A 19,082-nucleotide genomic window follows, 5' to 3' on the forward strand; every position below is an offset into this window, starting at 1 on the left:
CGGCCCTCCCGGGCCCTCCCGGCCCCTCGCGCCTCCTCCGGCCCCTCGCGCCTCCTCCGGCCCTCCCGGCCCCTCGCGCCTCCTCCGGCCCTCCCGGCCCCTCGCGCCTCCTCCGGCCCTCCCGGCCCCTCGTGCCTCCTCCGGCCCTCCCGGCCCCTCGCGCCTCCTCCGGCCCTCCCTCCCCCTCGCGCCTCCTCCGGCCCTCCCTCCCCCTCGCGCCTCCTCCGGCCCTCCCTCCCCCTCGCGCCGCCTCCGGCCCTCCCTCCCCCTCGCGCCGCCTCCGACCCTCCCTCCCCCTCGCGCCGCCTCCGACCCTCCCTCCCCCTCGCGCCGCCTCCGACCCTCCCTCCCCCTCGCGCCGCCTCCGACCCTCCCTCCCCCTCGCGCCGCCTCCGACCCTCCCTCCCCCTCGCGCCGCCTCCGACCCTCCCTCCCCCTCGCGCCGCCTCCGACCCTCCCTCCCCCTCGCGCCTCCTCCGACCCTCCCCCCCCCTCGCGCCTCCTCCGACCCTCCCCCCCCCCTCGCGCCTCCTCCGACCCTCCCCCCCCCTCGCGTCTCCTCCGACCCTCCCCCCCCTCGCGCCTCCTCCGACCCTCCCCCCCCCCCGCGCCTCCTCCGGCCCTCCCTCCCCCCCGCGCCTCCTCCGGCCCTCCCTCCCCCTCCATCGCTGTAATCTCCAAAAGAGGCAATAGGGAGGGAGGAAATTAATACTATCACTAATGTAGTAGTACACGTTAAAATAATGGGACTAAAGGTAGACAAGTCCCCTGGACCTGATGACCTGCATCCTCGGGTCTTAAAAGAAGTGGCTGCAGAGATAGTGGATGCATTGGTTGTAATCTACCAAAATTCCCTGGATTCTGGGGAGGTCCAGGGAACTTGGATTGGAAAGCTGCAAATGTAACGCCCCTGTTTGAATCAGGAGGGAGACAGAAAGCAGGAAACTACATCCTAACATCTGTGGTTGGGAAAATGTTGGAGTCCATTATTAAAGAAGCAATAGCAGGACATTTGGAAAAGCAAAATTCGGTCAGGCAGAGTCAGCATGGATTTATGAAGGGGAAGTCATGTTTGACAAATTTGCTGGAGTTCTTTGAGGATGTAACAAACAGGATGGATAAAGGGGAGCCAGTAGATGTGGTGTATTTGGATTTTCAGAAGGCATTTGACAAGGTGCCACATAAAAGGTGACTGCACAAGATAAAAGTTCACAGGGTTGGGGGTAATATATTAGCATGGATAGAGGATTGGCTAACTAACAGAAAACAGAGAGTCGGGATAAATGGTTCATTCTCGGGTTGGCAACCAGTAACTAGTGGGATGCCGCAGGGATCAGTGCTGGGGCCCCAACTATTTACAATCTATATTAACGACTTGGAGGAAGGGACTGAGTGTAACGTAGCCAAGTTTGCTGACGATACAAAGATGGGAGGAAAAGCAATGTGTGAGGAGGACACAAATCTGCAAAAGGACCGAGACAGGCTAAGTGAGTGGGCAAAAATTTGGCAGATGGAGTATAATGTTGGAAAGTGTGAGGTTACCCACTTTGGCAGAAAAATTGAAAAGCAAATTATTATTTAAATGGAGAAAAATTGTCAAGTGCTGCAGTACAGCGGACCTGGGGATCCTTGTGCATGAAACACAAAAGGATAGAAAGCAGGTACTGCAAGTAATCGGAAGGCCAATGGTATGGTGGCCTTTATTGCAAGGGGGGATGGAGTATAAAAGCAGAGAAGTCCTGCTGCAACTGTACAGGATATTGGTGATGCCACACCTGGAGTACTGCGTGCAGTTTTGGTTTCCATATTTACGAAAGGATATACTTGCATTGGAGGCAGTTCAGAGAAGGTTCACTCGGTTGATTCCGGGGATGAGGGGGTTGACTTATGAGGAAAGGTTGAGGAGGTTGGGCCTCTACTCATTGGAGTTCAGAAGAATGAGAGGTGATCTTATCGAAACGTATCAGATTATGAGGGGGCTCGACAAGGTGGATGCAGAGAGGATGTTTCCACTGATGGGGGAGACTAGAACTAGGGTGCATGGTCTTAGAATAAGGGGCCGCCCATTTAAAACTGAGATGAGGAGGAATTTCTTTTCTCAGAGGGTTGTAAATCTGTGGAATTCTCTGCCCCAGAGAGCTGTGGAGGCTGGGTCATTGAATATATTTAAGGTGGAGATAGACAGATTTTTGAGCGATAAGGGAGTGAAGGGTTATGGGGAGCGGGCGGGGAAGTGGAGCTGAGTCCATGATCGGATCAGCCATGATCGTATTAAATGGCGGAGCAGGCTCGAGGGGCCGTATGGCCTATTCCTGCGTCTTTTTCTTATGTTCTAACCCCTACACCGCTCCTTATCTCTGTAACCCCTTCAGACCCTGCACCCCTCCCTATCTCTGTAACCTCCTCCAGCCCCCCCCCCCCCCCCCCCAAAACCCCCGCCGAGTTTCATCCTTGTTCTCCAATCCCCCCCATGGCCTCGCCCCTCCCTATCTCTTTAACCTCAATGGTCCCCACAACCCTCCGAGATCTCTGCACTCCTCCAATTCTGGCCTCTTGTGCATCCGCCCAATTTCCATCGCTCCACCATCGGTGGCCGTGCCTTCAGCTGCCTGGGCCCCAAGCTCTGGAACTCCCTCCCTAAACCTCTCCGCCTCTCTCTACCTCTGTCTCTTCCTGAAAGAAGCTCCTTAAAACTTACCTCTTTGACTAAGCTGTTGGTCACCTGTTCCTTACATGGCTCGGTGTCGAATTCTCTGATGGCCCTGGTGAGGCCACACCTGGAATATTGTGTACAGTTTTGGTCTCCTAATCTGAGGAAGGACATTCTTGCTATTGAGGGAGTGCAGCGAAGGTTCACCAGACTGATTCCCGGGATGGCAGGACTGACATATGAGGAGAGACTGGATCGACTGGGCTTATATTCACTGGAGTTTAGAAGAATGAGAGGGGATCTCATAGAAACATATAAAATTCTGACGGGACTAGATGCAGGAAGAATGTTCCCGATGTTGGGGAAGTCCAGAACCAGGGGACACAGTCTAAGGATAAGGGGTAAGCCATTTAGGTCCGAGATGAGGAGAAACTTCTTCACCCAGAGAATTGTGAACCTGTGGAATTCTCTACCACAGAGAGTTGTTGAGGCCAGTTCGTTGGATATATTCAAGAGGGAGTTAGATGTGGCCCTTGCAGCTAAAGGGATCAAGGGGTATGGAGAGAAAGCAGGAATGGGGTACTGATGTTGCATGATCATATTGAATGGCGGTGCAGGCTCGAAGGGCCGAATGGCCTGCTTTTGCATCTATTTTCTAATGGTTTTCTATAGGTTTAAGAATTCCCTCCCTTAAACCTCTCCGCTTCTCTCTCTCCTCCTTTTAAGACTCTCCTTGAAACCTATATTGGACCAGAGAATCCTACCCTGTAATTCTATTCCCCGTCAAGTATTTATTCAAATCCCCGTTTAAAAGTTACTATTGAATCTGCTCCCACCGCCCTTTCCCGATCACAACAACTCGCTGCGTAAAAACATTCTCCTCATCGCCCCCTCTGGTTCTTTTACTGATTATCGTCAATCCATGTCCCTCGGGTTACCCACCCTCCTGCCCCATTTATTCTACCAAACCCCTTCATGATTTTGAACACCTCGATCAAATCTCCTCTGAACCTTCTCTGCTCCAAGGAGAACAATCCCAGCTTCTCCAGTCTCCACATCCCTGGTCCCAGTTGAGTAGAATGGACAAAGGCTGCCCGATAAATCCCCGGGGCCTGATAGTCTGCATCCCAGAGTGCTTAAGGAAGTGGCCCTCGAAATAGTGGATGCATTGGTGGTCATTTTCCAACATTCCATGAACTCTGGATCAGTTCCTATGGACTGGAGGGTAGCTAATGTAACCCAACTTTTTAAAAAAGGAGGGAGAGAGAAAACAGGGAATTCTAGACGGGTTAGCCTGACATCGGTTGTGGGAAAATGTTGGAATCAATTATTAAAGATGAAATAGCAGCACATTTGGAAAGCAGTGACAGGATCGGTCCAAGTCAGCGTGGATTTATGAAAGGGAAATCATGCTTGACAAATCTTCTAGAATTTTTTGAGGATGTAACTAGCAGAGTGGACGAGGGAGAACCAGTGGATGTGGTGTATTTGGACTTTCAAAGGGCTTTTGACGAGGTCCCACACAAGAGATTGGTGTGCAAAATAGAAGCATATGGTATTTGGGGTAATATACTGACGTGGATAGAGAACTGGTTGGCAGACAGGAAGCAGAGAGTCGGGATAAACGGGTCCTTTTCAGAATGGCAGGCAGTGACTAGTGGAGTGCCGCAGGGCTCAGTGCTGGGACCCCAGCTATTTACAATATACATTAATGATTTAGATGAAGGAATTGAATGTAATATCTCCAAGTTTGCAGATGACACTAAGCTGGGTGGCGGTGTGAGCTGTGAGGAGGATGCTAAGAGGCTGCAGAGTGACTTGGACAGGTTAGGTGAGTGGGCAAATGCATGGCAGATGCAGTATAATGTGGATAAATGTGAGGTTATCCATTTTGGTGGCAAAAACAGGAAGGCAGAATATTATCTGAATGGTGAAAGATTAGGAAAAGGGGAGGTGCAACGAGACCTGGGTGTCATGGTACATCAGTCATTGAAAGTTGGCATGCAGGTACAGCAGGCGGTGAAGAAGGCAAATGGTATGTTGGCCTTCATAGCGAGAGGATTTGAGTATAGGAGCAGGGAGGCCTTACTGCAGTTGTACAGGGCCTTGGTGAGGCCTCACCTGGAATATTGTGTTCAGTTTTGGTCTCCTAATCTGAGGAAGGACATTCTTGCTATTGAGGGAGTACAGCGAAGGTTCACCAGACTGATTCCCGGGGTGGCTGGACTGACATATGAAGAAAGACTGGATCGACTAAGCTTATATTCACTGGAGTTTAGAAGAATGAGAGGGGATCTCATAGAAACATATAAAATTCTGACGGGATTGGACAGGTTAGATGCAGGAAGAATGTTCCTGATGTTGAAGTCCAGAACCAGGGGTCACAGTCTAAGGATAAGGGGTAAGCCATTTAGGACCGAGATGAGGAAAAACTTCTTCACCCAGAGAATTGTGAACCTGTGGAATTCCCTGCCGTAGAGAGTTGTTGATGCCAGTTCATTGGATATATTCAAGAGGGAGTTGGATATGGCCCTTACGGCTAAAGGGATCAAGGGGTATGGAGAGAAAGCAGGAATGGGGTACTGAGGGAATGATCAGCCATGATCTTACTGAATGGTGGTGCAGGCTCGAAGGGCCGAATGGCCGACTCCTGCACTTATTTTATATGTATGACTGGGAGTTGTTTGTGGCACTCCACCCTGACTGCCCGTGTGTGTTTTTTTTTCCCTCTCTGAATCCCCAGGGTGCTGCTGAGAGTTCGAATGCTCTACTACCTGAAGCAAGAAGTGATCGGGGATCAGTCCGACAGGGTCCTGGATGGTGCAGATACCAAGTATGTTTACACCCCCCCCCCTCCCCGCATCCCAGGGGTACTTAACCCTCCCCCACACACCCAATCCCTCGCTCCCCGGGGCAACTGAACACCCCCCTCACCCCGCACCTGTAAGTGCCCCTTAGGCGTTTTTGACGCACCCCCACGTTACACTAGTTCAAGACCTGGGAGTGATTACTGTACTGAACAGATGAATGAGTCACGGACAAATACCTCGGTCTCAACCGGCAATGCTTTATTAAAGCTAAATACACACCTGCACCCAGTAAAACAGTCATCATCATCATAGACAGTCCCTCGGAATCGAGGAAGACTTGCTTCCACTCCCAAAGTGAGTTCTCTGGTGGCTGAACAGTCCGATACGAGAGCCACAGACCCTGTTACAGGTGGGACAGACATTGGTTGAGGGAAGGGGTGGGTGGGGCTGGTTTGCCGCACGCTCCTTCCGCTGCCTGCGCTTGGCCTCCTCACGCTCTTTGTGTTGAGTCTCGGAAGAACTCAGCGCCCTCCCGGATGCACTTTCTCCACCTCGGGCGGTCTGCGGCCAGGGTACTCCCAGGTGTCAGTGGTGATGTCGCACTTTACCAGGGAGGCTTTGAGGGTGGTCCCTTGTAACGCTTCCGCTGGCCCACCTTTGGCCCGTTTGCCGTGAGGGAGCTGCGCATAAAGCAATTGCTTTGGGAGTCTGGTGTCTGGGGGCCATGCGGACAATGTGGCCCTGCCCAGCGGAGCTGGTCGAGTGTGGTCAGTGCTTCGATGCTGGGGATGTTGGGCCTGGTCGAGGACGCTAACGTTGGTGCGTCTGTCCTCCCGGGGGATTTGCAGGATCTTGCGGAGACATCGTTGGTGGTATTTCTCCAGCGACTCGAGGTGTCTACTGTACATGGTCCGCGTCTCTGAGCCATACAGGAGGGCGGGTATCACTACAGCCCTGTAGACCATGAGCTCGGTGGTGGATTTGAGGGCCTGGTCTTCAAACACTCTTTTCCTCAGGCGGCCGAAGGCTGCACTGGAGGCAGTGTTGGATCTCGTCAATGCCTGGTCTTGTTGATAGGAGGCTCCCAAGATAAGGGTAATCACTGATTGACGAGGTCAACTTGCCTAACAATGGACTCCAATAGCCCACCTCCTGCCTTATGTTGGCCTTTGTCATTCCAGACTCCCTGCCCATCATTCTAAGCCCAACATGGAGCCACACCTGGGACCCTACCACAAACCGCTTCCAGTCTTCTTTCTGCGGTGAGAAAAATATTAAACGCAATGTCCAATAAATCCTTGGGGGTTTGATGCTTCTAGTCCTTACAAACCCCAGGGGTGTTGAAGGTGGCCCCGGGGGTGCTGAAACCCCCCCCCCCCTCCAGTTCCCTCGCTCTCTGGGACAACTGAACCCCCCCCCCGGCGCCCCTCCTCCCACCTCTCTCTCGGAGCTCTGTGACAGCTGTGCCTCTCTCTCTCTCTCTCTCTCCTGCAGTGATATTGATGTCTGGATCCCAGAGGTGGACACGATGGAGGTTCCTGCTGAATGGTGGGACGAAGAGGCTGACAAATCGCTGCTGATCGGAGTCTTCAAACACGGTGAGTGACTCCTCCCCCTGCCCGGCCGTGCCCCCCAAATACGCCCCTGCTGCCCCCCCGCCGCATTATTCGCAGTCCGATGCCTCCCACCTTGCACCCACCGTAAACTCGAGCTCACCAAAAGCTCGGCTGCCCCGTGTCCCAACTCGCACCCACTCCCGTTCACCCATCACCCCCTGTGCCCCGTGTCCTAACTCGCACCCAGTCCCACTCACCCATCACCCCCTGTGCCCCGTGTCCTAACTCGCACCCAGTCCCACTCACCCATCACCCCCTGTGCCCCGTGTCCTAACTCGCACCCAGTCCCACTCACCCATCACCCCCTGTGCCCCGTGTCCTAACTCACACCCAGTCCCACTCACCCATCACCCCCTGTGCTCACTGCCCCGTGTCCCAAATTGCGCCCAGTCCTGTTCACTCATCACCCCCTGTGCCCCGTGTCCTAACTCGCATCCAGTTCCGTTCACCATCACCCCCCGTGCTCACTGCCCCGTGTCCTAACTCGCACCGAGTCCCACTCACCCATCACCCCCTGTGCTCACTGCCCCGTGTCCTAACTCACACCCAGTCCCGCTCACCCATCACCCCCTGTGCTCACTGCCCCGTGTCCTAACTCGCACCCAGTCCCGTTCACCCATCACCCCCTGTGCTCACTGCCCCGTGTCCTAACTCGCACCGAGTCCCGCTCACCCATCGCCCCCTGTGCTCACTGACCCGTGTCCTAACTCGCACCGAGTCCCGCTCACCCATCGCCCCCTGTGCTCACTGACCCGTGTCCTAACTCGCACCGAGTCCCGCTCACCCATCGCCCCCTGTGCTCACTGACCTGCATCAGCTCGATTTTAAAATTCTCATCCTTGTCTTCAAATCACCTCCATGACCTCCTCTCCCCTCCCTATCTCTAACCTCCTCCAAGCCCTACACCCTTCCCTATCTCTGTTACCTCCCTCCAGCCTCTGCACCCCTCCCTATCTCTGTAACCTCCTACACCCCTCCCGATCTCCTTATGTGGCTCGTGTTAAATTTTATTTGACGTTCCTGTGAAGCACTGTATAAATGCAGGGGGGAGACCAATGTCGGAGGGGCAGTACTGAGGGAGCGTCGCACTGTCGGAGGGAATGAGAGGTGATCTTATCGAAACGTATCAGATTATGAGGGGGCTCGACAAGGTGGATGCAGAGAGGATGTTTCCACTGATGGGGGAGACTAGAACTAGGGGGCATGGTCTTAGAATAAGGGCCCGCCCATTTAAAACTGAGATGAGGAGGAATTTCTTCTCAGGGTTGTAATAGAAACATAGAGACATCGATAATAGGTGCATGAGTAGGCCATTCGCCCTTCAAGCCTTCTCCAACTTCAGTACCCCATTCCTGCTTTCTCTCCATACCCCCTGATCCCTTTACCACATCTAACTCCCTTTTGAATATATCTAACGGATTGGCCTTAACAACTTTCTGTGGTAGAGAATTCCACAGGTTCACAATTCTCGGAGTGAAGAAGTTTCTCCTCATCTCGGTCCTAAATGGCTTACCCCTTATCCTTAGACTGTGACCCCTGGTTCTAGACTTCCCCAACATCGGGAACATTCTTCCTGCATCTAACCTGTCCAATCCTGTCAGAATTTATATGTTTCTATGAGATCCCCTCTCATTCTTCTAACTTCCAATGAATATAAGCCTAGTCGATCCAGTCTTTCTTCATATGTCAGTCCTGCCATCCCGGGAATCAGTCTGGTGAACCTTCGCTGCACTCCCTCAATAGCAAGAACGTCCTTCCTCAGATTAGGAGACCAAAACTGTACGCAGTATTCAAGGTGTTGGAAACAGTTATTAAAGATGAAATTACAGCGCATTTGGAAAGCAGTGACAGGATCGGTCCAAGTCAGCATGGATTTATGAAAGGGAAATCATGCTTGACAAATCTGGAATTTTTTGAGGATGTAATGAGTATAGTGGACAAGGGAGAACCAGTGGATGTGGTGTATTTGGACTTCCAAAAGGCTTTTGACAGGGTCCCAAACAAGAGATTGGTGTGCAAAATTAAAGCACATGGTATTGGGGGTAATGTACTGACGTGGATAGAGAACTGGTTGGCAGACAGGAAGCAGAGAGTCGGGATAAACGGGTCCTTTTCAGAACGGCAGGCAGTGACTAGTGGGGTGCCGCAGGGCTCAGTGCTGGGACCCCAGCTATTTACAATATACATCAATGATTTAGATCAAAGAATTGAATGTAATATCTCCAAGTTTGCAGATGACACTAAGCTGGGTGGCAGTGTGAGCTGTGAGGAGGACGCTAAGAGGCTGCAGGGTGACTTGGACAGGTTAGGTGAGTGGGCAAATGCATGGCAGATGCAGTATAATGTGGATAAATGTGAGGTTATCCACTTTGGGGGCAAAAACACGAAGGCAGAATATTATCTGAATGGCGGCAGATTAGGAAAAGGGGAGGTGCAACGAGACCTGGGTGTCATGGTACATCAGTCATTGAAAGTTGACATGCAGGTACAGCAAGCGGTGAAGAAGGCAAATGGTCTGTTGGCCTTCATAGCGAGAGGATTTGAGTATAGGAGCAGGGAGGTCTTACTGCAGCTGTACAGGGCCTTGGTGAGACCACACCTGGAATATTGTGTTCAGTTTTGGTCTCCTAATCTGAGGAAGGACGTTCTTGCTATTGAGGGAGTGCAGCGAAGGTTCACCAGACTGATTCCCAGGATGGCAGGACTGACATATGAAGAAAGACTGGATCGACTGGGCTTATATTCACTGGAGTTTAGAAGGATGAGAGGGGATCTCATAGAAACATATAAAATTCTGATGGGACTGGACAGGTTAGATGGAGGAAGAATGTTCCCGATGTTGGGGAAGTCCAGAACCAGGGGTCACAGTCTAAGGATAAGGGGTAAGCCATTTAGGACCGAGATGAGGAGAAACTTCTTCACTCAGTTGTTAACCTGTGGAATTCCCTACCGCAGAGAGTTGTTGAGGCCAGTTTATTGGATATATTCAAGAGGGAGTTAGATATGGACCTTATGGCTAAAGGGATCAAGGGGTATGGAGAGAAAGCAGGAAAGGGGTACTGAGGTGAATGATCAGCCATGATCTTATTGAATGGCGGTGCAGGCTCGATGGGCCGAATGGCCTACTCCTGCACCTATTTTCTATGTTTCTATGTGTGGTCTCACCAAGGCCCTGTACAACTGCAGTAAGACCTCCCTGCTCCTATACTCAAATCCTCTCGCTATGAAGGCCATTTGCCGCCTTCACCGCCTACTGTACCTGCATGCCAACTTTCAATGACTGATGTACCATGACACCCAGGTCTCGTTGCACCTCCCCTTTTACTAATCTGTCACCATTCAGGTCTGCTTTCGTGTTTTTGCCACCAAAGTGGATAACCTCACATTTATCCATATTATTATACTGCATCTGCCATGCATTTGCTCACTCACCTAACCTGTCCAAGTCACCCTGCACCGCTTCGCATCCTCTTCACAGCTCACCCTGCCACTCAGCTTAGTGTCATCTGCAAACTTGGAGATATTACATTCAATTACCTTTGTCTAAATCATTGATGTATATTGTAAAGAGCTGGGGTCCCAGCACTGAGCCCTGTGGTACCCCACTAGTCACTGCCTGCCATTCTGAAAAGGACCCGTTTATCCCGACTCTCTGCCTCCTGTCTGCCAACCAGTTCTCTATCCACGTCAGTACATTACCCCCAATACCATGTGCTTTGATTTTGCACACCAATCTCTTGTGTGGGACCTTGTCAAAAGCCTTTTGAAAGTCCAAATACACCACATCCACTGGTTCTCCCTTGTCCACTCTACTAGTTACATCCTCAAAAAATTCCAGAAGATTTGTCAAGCATGATTTCCCTTTCATAAATCCATGCTGACTCGGACCGATCCTGTTGCTGCTTTCCAAATGCGCTGCTATTACATCTTTAATAATTAGCATTTTCGCAACCACCGATGTCAGGCTAACTGATCTATAATTACCCGTTTTCTCTCTCCCTCCTTTTTTAAAAAATGGGGTTACATTAGCTACCCTCCAATCCATAGGAAATGAACCAGAGTCCATGGAATGTTGGAAAATGACAACCAATGCATCTACTGTTTCTAGGGCCACTTCCTTAAGTACTCTGGGATGCAGACTATCAGGCCCTGGGGATTTATTGGCCTTCAGTCCATTCAGTTTCTCTAACACCATTTCCTGACTAATAAGGATTTCCCTCCGTTCGCCCTTCTCGCTAGACCCTCGGTCCCCAAGTAATTTCGAGAGGTTATTCATGTCTTAGTGAAGACAGAACCAAAGTATTTGTTCAATTGGTCTGCCATTTCCTTGTTCCCCATTATGAATTCCCCTGATTCTGACTGCAAGGGACCTACGTTTGTCTTCACTAATTTTTTTCTCTTCACATATCTATAGAAGCTTTTGCAGTCAGTTTTTATGTTCCCTGCAAGCTTCCTCTCATACTCTATTTGGATCTGTGGAATTCGCTGCCTCAGAGCTGTGGAAGCTGGGACATTGAATAAAGTTAATACAGAGATGGACAGCTTCTTCAACGATAAAGGGTTATGGGGAGCGGGCGGGGAAGTGGAGCTGAGTCCATGATCGGATCAGCCAAGATCTTATTGAATGGCGGAGCAGGCTCGAGGGGCCGAATGGCCGGCTCCTGCTCCTATTTCTGATGTTCTATGTTCTTATTACAACAGTGACTACGCTCCAAAAAGTACTTCATTGGCTGCAAAGTGTTTTGGGATGTCCTGAGGTCTTGAAAGGCGCGGGAGAAGTGATCATTGTTGAGTTGCGTCTGGAGCCTTGCGCTCGCTAACTCTGCTCTCTTTTGTCCGGCAGGCTACGAGAAGTACAACACCATGCGGGCTGACCTGGCCCTCTGCTTCCTGGAGAGAGTGGGTCGGCCCGATGAGAAAGCCATTGCGGCAGAACAGAGAGGGACCGACAATTTCGGTGAAATCGGCGACGGGTAGGTAACTCACCGGGGAGTCCCGTCCCCCTCTCACTGAGTTAACTGCACCGATCGGGGAATCCTGTCCCCTCTCTCTGAACATTAACTGCACCGATCGGGGAGTTCGGCCTCTGAGCGTAAACTCTTACCCCCTCCTGCGCCTTCCGCCCCCCCCCCTGCCCTTCCCCCCCCCCCCCCCCCCCCCCCTAATCTCCAGCAGTAAATCGCAGACTGCAAAAGCGATCCTCAGACACATGCTGCCCTCTTAACCGGCCATGGTTCTGGGGAGCGGGCGGGGAAGTGGAGCTGAGTCCATGATCGTATCAGCCATGATCTCATTAAATGGCGGAGCAGGCTCGAGGGGCCGAATGGCCGACTCCTGCTCCTATTTCTTAACTTCTTATGCGTGCGCTCCCCGGTGTCTATACCCAAACGGGATCTCGATCTGGTCGTGCCTTTTTTTTTTTTTCCAGCGGCGATTTCGAGCGGGACCTGGAGGACCCAGAGTACAAGCCCATCATCCTCGGGAGAGACCAGCGTGACGATGATGTGAGTGATTGTCTCCCGGCAGCCGGGCATCGGAGAGGAGGCAGACTCGCTGCTGCGAAATGTTCAGCGAGAGAGAGGAGGGACGGACTGAGAGACACCAGTCAGTGTACAGATATCTCCCTGAGGGAGAGGGACTGAGAGACACCAGTCAGTGTACAGATATCTCCCTGAGGGAGAGCGACTGAGAGACACCAGTCAGTGTACAGATATCTCCCTGAGGGAGAGGGGACTGAGAGACACCAGTCAGTGTACAGATATCTCCCTGAGGGAGAGGGACTGAGAGACACCAGTCAGTGTACAGATATCTCCCTGAGGGAGAGGGGACTGAGAGACACCAGTCAGTGTACAGATATCTCCCTGAGGGAGAGGGACTGAGACACACCAGTCAGTGTATAGATATCTCCCTGAGGGAGAGGGACTGAGAGACCGGGCGGGAGGTCCTGTTCCCGGGGTTTGCCAGTGATGAGATGCCATGCTAATACCGATGCGGCTCTGGCTGTGCGTGAGTTAAACTCACCTTCTCGACGCGGTGTTTGGAGAACTGAGGCAAAACATTGTAGGGGAACCTTGGGGTACTTGTGCATGAAACACAAAAGGTTAGTATGCAGGTGCAGCAAGTGATCAGGAAGGCCAATGGTATCTTGGCCTTTATTGCAAAGGGGGATGGAGTATAAAAGCAGAGAAGTCTTGCTGCAGTTATACAGGGTATTGGTGAGGCCACACCTGGAGTACTGCGTGCAGTTTTGGTCTCCGTATTTACGAAAGGAAATACTTGCTTTGGAGGCAGTTCAGAGAAGGTTCACTCGGTTGATTCCGGAGATGAGGGGGTTGACTTATGAGGAAAGGTTGAGGAGGTTGGGCCTCTACTCATCGGAATTCAGAAGAATGAGAGGTGATCTTATCGAAACGTATCAGATACTGAGGGGGCTCGACAAGGTGGATGCAGAGAGGATGTTTCCACTGATGGGGGAGACTAGAACTAGGGGGCATGATCTTAGAATAAGGGGCCACCCATTTAAGACTGAGATGAGGAGAAATTTCTTCTGAGGGTTGTAAATCTGTGGCATTCTCTGCCTCAGAGAGCTGTGGAGGCTGGGTCATTGAATATATTTAAGCGAGAAATAGTTTCTTCAACAATAAGGGGTTATGGGGAGCGGGCGGGGAAGTGGAGCTGAGTCCATGATCAGATCAGTCATGATCTTACTGAATAGCGGAGCAGGCTCGAGGGGCTGAATGGCCGACTCCTGCTCCTATTTCTTGTGTTCTTCTGTTAATTTATATCAGCCGAAAGAACGGGCTGGGTCAGAGAGTGACCTTTAACCCTCAGGGTCGCCTGAAGTCAGATCCAGCCACACACTGGGGTGAAGGAGTTCTCGGCACTGCTGGGAGTCTGGCGATTTTGTGTGCGTGTAGTTAGCATGTTTTATCTGTCTTCAGGTTGATGGGCTGGTGCTGGATGAAGATATCTCGGTGGATGGTGATGACGGTGAGATGCGGAAAGAAGTCTTGATGAGTGAGTCTCTCTTAATAGCCCTGTATCAATCCCCAAACTAATCCCACTGCCCCGCTCTCTCCCCATAGCCCTGTATCAATCCCCAAACTAATCCCACTGCCCCGCTCTCTCCCCATAGCCCTGTATCAATCCCCAAACTAATCCCACTGCCCCGCTCTCTCCCCATAGCCCTGTATCCATCCCCAAACTAATCCCACTGCCCCGCTCTCTCCCCATAGCCCTGTATCAATCCCCAAACTAATCCCACTGCCCCCCTCTCCCCATAGCCCTGTATCAATCCCCAAACTAATCCCACTGCCCCGCTCTCTCCCCATAGTCCTGTATCAATCCCCAAACTAATCCCACTGCCCCGCTCTCTCCCCATAGCCCTGTATCAATCCCCAAACTAATCCCACTGCCCCCCTCTCCCCATAGTCCTGTATCAATCCCCAAACTAATCCCACTGCCCCGCTCTCTCCCCATAGTCCTGTATCAATCCCCAAACTAATCCCACTGCCCCGCTCTCTCCCCATAGTCCTGTATCAATCCCCAAACTAATCCCACTGCCCCGCTCTCTCCCCATAGTCCTGTATCAATCCCCAAACTAATCCCACTGCCCCCCTCTCCCCATAGCCCTGTATCAATCCCCAAACTAATCCCACTGCCCCGCTCTCTCCCCATAGCCCTGTATCAATCCCCAAACTAATCCCACTGCCCCGCTCTCTCCCCATAGTCCTGAATCAATCCCCAAACTAATCCCACTGCCCCGCTCTCTCCCCACAGCCCTGTATCAATCCCCAAACTAATCCCACTGCCCCGCTCTCTCCCCATAGCCCTGTATCAATCCCCAAACTAATCCCACTGCCCCGCTCTCTCCCCATAGCCCTGTATCAATCCCCAAACTAATCCCACTGCCCCGCTCTCTCCCCATAGTCCTGAATCAATCCCCAAACTAATCCCACTGCCCCGCTCTCTCCCCATAGTCCTGTATCAATCCCCAAACTAATCCCACTGCCCCACTCTCTCCCCATAGCCCTGTATCAATCCCCAAACTAATCCCACTGCCCCGCTCTCTCCCCATCGCCCTGTATCCATCCCCAAACTAATCCCACTGCCCCGCTCTCTCCCCATAGTCCTGTATCAATCCCCAAACTAATCCCACTGCCCCGCTCTCTCCCCATAGTCCTGTATCAATCCCCAAACTAATCCCACTGCCCCCCTCTCCCCATAGCCCTGTATCAATCCCCAAACTAATCCCACTGCCCCGCTCTCTCCCCATAGTCCTGTATCAATCCCCAAACTAATCCCACTGCCCCGCTCTCTCCCCATAGTCCTGTATCAATCCCCAAACTAATCCCACTGCCCCGCTCTCTCCCCATAGTCCTGTATCAATCCCCAAACTAATCCCACTGCCCCGCTCTCTCCCCATAGTCCTGTATCCATCCCCAAACTATTCCCACTGCCCCGCTCTCTCCCCATAGCCCTGTATCAATCCCCAAACTAATCCCACTGCCCCGCTCTCTCCCCACAGCCCTGTATCAATCCCCAAACTAATCCCACTGCCCCCCTCTTCTGCCCGCCCCTTTACCTTCCTCCCTCCACCCCCCTTGCGCTCTCGATTTCTCGCTCCCCCCCTCACCCTGACTCGCTCTCCCTCTTTTCCCACGCCAGGTGTGGGCTCACAGGGCCGGGCCCGGTACTGGCCCACGTCCTCTGCGTTGACGGCCCGCCTGCGTCGGCTGGTGACGGCCTACCAGCGCACGTACAAGCAGGAGCAGCAGAAGATGGAGGCGGCGGAGAAAGGGGACCGGAGAAGGCAGCGGTGTGAGGCCGCCTTCAAACTGAAAGAAATCGCAAGGCGAGAAAAGCAGCAAAAGTAAGCGCCGGGGGGCGGGCGGGAGCGCGGGCGGGATAGGCAGTCCCTGGACTGGTCGTTCCCATCCCAGGGTGTCAGGGTGTCGCTGGAGGGGTCCCGGGGGGTGGGGGGGGGGAGGAGGTGTGTGTGGGCTCGGCACTCCCTGGGCTGACCATGTTAGCTGGTTGTTCTCATTGAAACTCCGACCGCCCGGGAGGTCCAGGGAGCCCCGTAACCTCACGGCTTCAATTGTACCTTCCCTGTCATCTCCCTCTGCCCCCTCTTTCTTGCTCCCAGGTGTTCTGGGTCTGTGTGAGAGAGGAGGGGAGGGGGAAGGCGGGGGGAAGAGGGGGCAGCTCAGGCAGTCAGAGAACTGTCGGTTCTCTGTCTCTGTCTCTCTCTCTCTGTCTGGCTCGCGTGCTCTCTCTCTCTCTGTCTGTCTGTCTGTCTGTCTGGCTCGCGCGCTCTCTCTCTCCTCTCTCTCTCTCTCTTTCTCTCTCTCTCTCTCTCTCTCTCTCTCTCTCTCTCTCTCTCTCTCTCTCTCTGTCTGGCTCGCGCACGCTCTACAAGGGAGCAAGCTATCTTAGATCTAATCCTGTGTAATGAGACACGAATAATAAACGATCCCCTAGTAAAAGATCCTCTAGGAATGAGTGATCACAGTATGGTTGAATTTGTAATACAGATTGAGGGTGAGGAAGTTGTGTCAGAAACGAGCGTACTATGCTTAAACAAAGGGGACTACAGTGGGATGAGGGCAGAGTTGGCTAAAGTAGACTGGAAACACAGACTAAACGGTGGCACAATTGAGGAACAGTGGAGGACTTTTAAGGAGTTCTTTCATAGTGCTCAACAAAAATATATTCCAATGAAAAAGAAGGGCGGTAAGAGAAGGGATAACCAGCCGTGGATAACCAAGGAAATAAAGGAGAGTATCAAATTAAAAACCAATGCGTATAAGGTGGCCAAGGTTAGTGGGAAACTAGCAGATTGGGAAAATTTGAAACGATGACTAAAAAAGCAATAAAGAAAGGAAAGATAGATTACAAATGTAAACTTGCGCAAAACATAAAAACAGATAGTAAAAGCTTTTACAGATATATAAAACAGAAAAGAGTGACTAAAGTAAATGTTGGTCCCTTAGAAGATGAGAAGGAGGATTTAATAATGGGAAATGTGGAAATGGTTGAGACCTTAAACAATTATTTTGCTTCGGTCTTCACAGTGGAAGACACAAAAACCATGCCAAAAATTGCTGGTCACAGGAATGTGGGAAGGGAGGACCTTGAGACAATCACTATCACTAGGGGGGTAGTGCTGGACAGGCTAATGGGACTCAAGGTAGACAAGTCCCCTGGTCCTGATGAAATGCATCCCAGGGTATTAAAAGAGATGGCGGAAGTTATAGCAGATGCATTCGTTATAATCTACCAAAATTCTCTGGACTCTGGGGAGGTACCAGCGGATTGGAAAGCAGCTAATGTAACGCCTCTGTTTAAAATAGGGGGCAGACAAAAGGCAGGTAACTATAGGCCGGTTAGTTTAACATCTGTAGTGGGGAAAATGCTTGAAACTATCATTAAGGAAGAAATAGCGGGACATCTAGATAGGAATAGTGCAATCAAGCAGACGCAGCATGGATTCATGAAGGGGAAATCATGTTTAACTCATTTACTAGAATTCTTTGAGGATATAACGAGCATGGTGGATAGAGGTGTACCAATGGATGTGGTGTATTTCTCTCTCGCGCTCTCGCGCTCTCTCGCGCTCTCGCGCTCTCTCGCTCTCGCGCTCTCTCTCTCTCTCTCTCTCTCTCGCGCTCTCTCTCTCTCTCTCTCTCTCGCGCTCTCTCTCTCTCTCTCTCGCGCTCTCTCTCTCTCTGTCGCGCGCTCTCTCTCTCTCTGTTGCGCGCTCTCTCTCTCTCTCTCTCTCTCTCTCTCTCTCTCTCTCTCTCGCGCTCTCTCTCTCTCCCCCCCACTGGGTGCAAGCGGAGCTGGTGCATCGCCCCAGTCCTGCCTCTCGAGGTAGTGTCACCCCTCGGAGTTCACTTTCACTGGCACTCAGCGCGCACAGAACTCCCTCCGCACCACTTCCTCCTCTGTGTGTGCGTGTCTGAGTGAGGCGGGGGGTGTTGCAAAAGTCCACACATTGAGGTGAGCTCCGCACCGCACCCGCCAGACTGGGTAATTCTCCCCCCCCCCCGCCCCAACCCAGCACGGACCCCTCAGGAGGTCGAAGGTGCCCCAGTCTGAAAATGGCAGGGAACGCTCGGCAGAACAGGCGTTTTCTCTCCCCCCCCCCCCCCACATCGAAGGTAGCTGACGATAACCCCTCACGGTGTATCCCAGGGGTCACGACCTCCGTGGTGAACCCCAGGGGTCACGCCCTCTGAACCCCAGTCGCGCCAGCCCAGGGCCGAGTATATTCTCTGGAGAAAGATGTGTTTAACGGGTGAACCCGCTTTTTGGTTTCCCCAACCCCCCCCCCCCCCCCCTCCAACAGGTGGACGGGTCGGGAGGAGTCGGACTTTTACCGGGTGGTGTCGACCTTCGGGGTGGAGTTTCGACCCCCACACGCGGCAGTACCAGTGGGGGCATTTCCGGGCCATCGCCCGGCTGGACAGGAAGACCGACGACACACTCACCAAGTACTTCCAGCTCTTCATGGCCATGTGTCGCCGGGTGTGTGGGCTGCCCTTGGAGGAGGGAGAAGGTACGGGGGGGGGGGAACCGGAGGGGGGGGGGGGGGAGGGGCTCTGTCCATCGACTGGGGGGAGGGGGCGCTCTGTCCATCGACCGGGTAAAACCGCGGGGGGGGGGGCGCTCTGTCCATCGACCTGGTAAAACCGGGAGGGGAGGGGCACTCTGTCCATCGACTGGGTAAAACCGGGAGGGGAGGGGGCGCTCTGTCCATCGACCGGGTAAAACCGGGAGGGGAGGGGGCGCTCTGTCCATCGACCGGGTAAAACCGCGGGGGTAGGGGGCACTCTGTCCATCGACCGGGTAAAACCGCGGGGGGAGGGGCTCTGTCCATCGACTGGGGGAGGGGGGGGGCGGGGGGAAGCTCTGTAAAACCAGGGGGTAAAATGGGGGCGCTGCCCATTGGGTGAAGTGGGGGGGGCACTGCCCATTGTCTAGTTTTGGGGGGTGGCGTAA

At 52.7% G+C, this 19,082-nt stretch overlaps 1 protein-coding gene and 1 non-coding gene across 2 annotated transcripts in view; both read left to right on the forward strand.

The window, feature by feature from the left end:
• LOC139258409 (chromodomain-helicase-DNA-binding protein 7-like) overlaps positions 1 to 19,082 on the forward strand; it is a 73,122-nt gene that overhangs the window by 31,765 nt on the left and 22,275 nt on the right. Inside the window, 9 exon segments of the mRNA XM_070874762.1 lie at positions 5,394 to 5,483; positions 6,955 to 7,058; positions 11,920 to 12,049; positions 12,505 to 12,580; positions 14,018 to 14,093; positions 15,744 to 15,948; positions 18,430 to 18,487; positions 18,489 to 18,639; positions 18,907 to 18,937. Of these exon segments, the coding sequence (XP_070730863.1) occupies positions 5,394 to 5,483; positions 6,955 to 7,058; positions 11,920 to 12,049; positions 12,505 to 12,580; positions 14,018 to 14,093; positions 15,744 to 15,948; positions 18,430 to 18,487; positions 18,489 to 18,639; positions 18,907 to 18,937 (921 nt within the window).
• On the forward strand, positions 13,035 to 13,130 carry LOC139258415 (small nucleolar RNA U6-53/MBII-28). Its single transcript, XR_011592373.1, has one exon. It is a non-coding gene; the product is annotated as a small nucleolar RNA U6-53/MBII-28 (small nucleolar RNA).

The sequence above is a fragment of the Pristiophorus japonicus genome, unplaced genomic scaffold, assembly GCF_044704955.1.
Source record: "Pristiophorus japonicus isolate sPriJap1 unplaced genomic scaffold, sPriJap1.hap1 HAP1_SCAFFOLD_964, whole genome shotgun sequence".
NCBI classification, from domain to species: Eukaryota; Metazoa; Chordata; class Chondrichthyes; family Pristiophoridae; genus Pristiophorus; species Pristiophorus japonicus.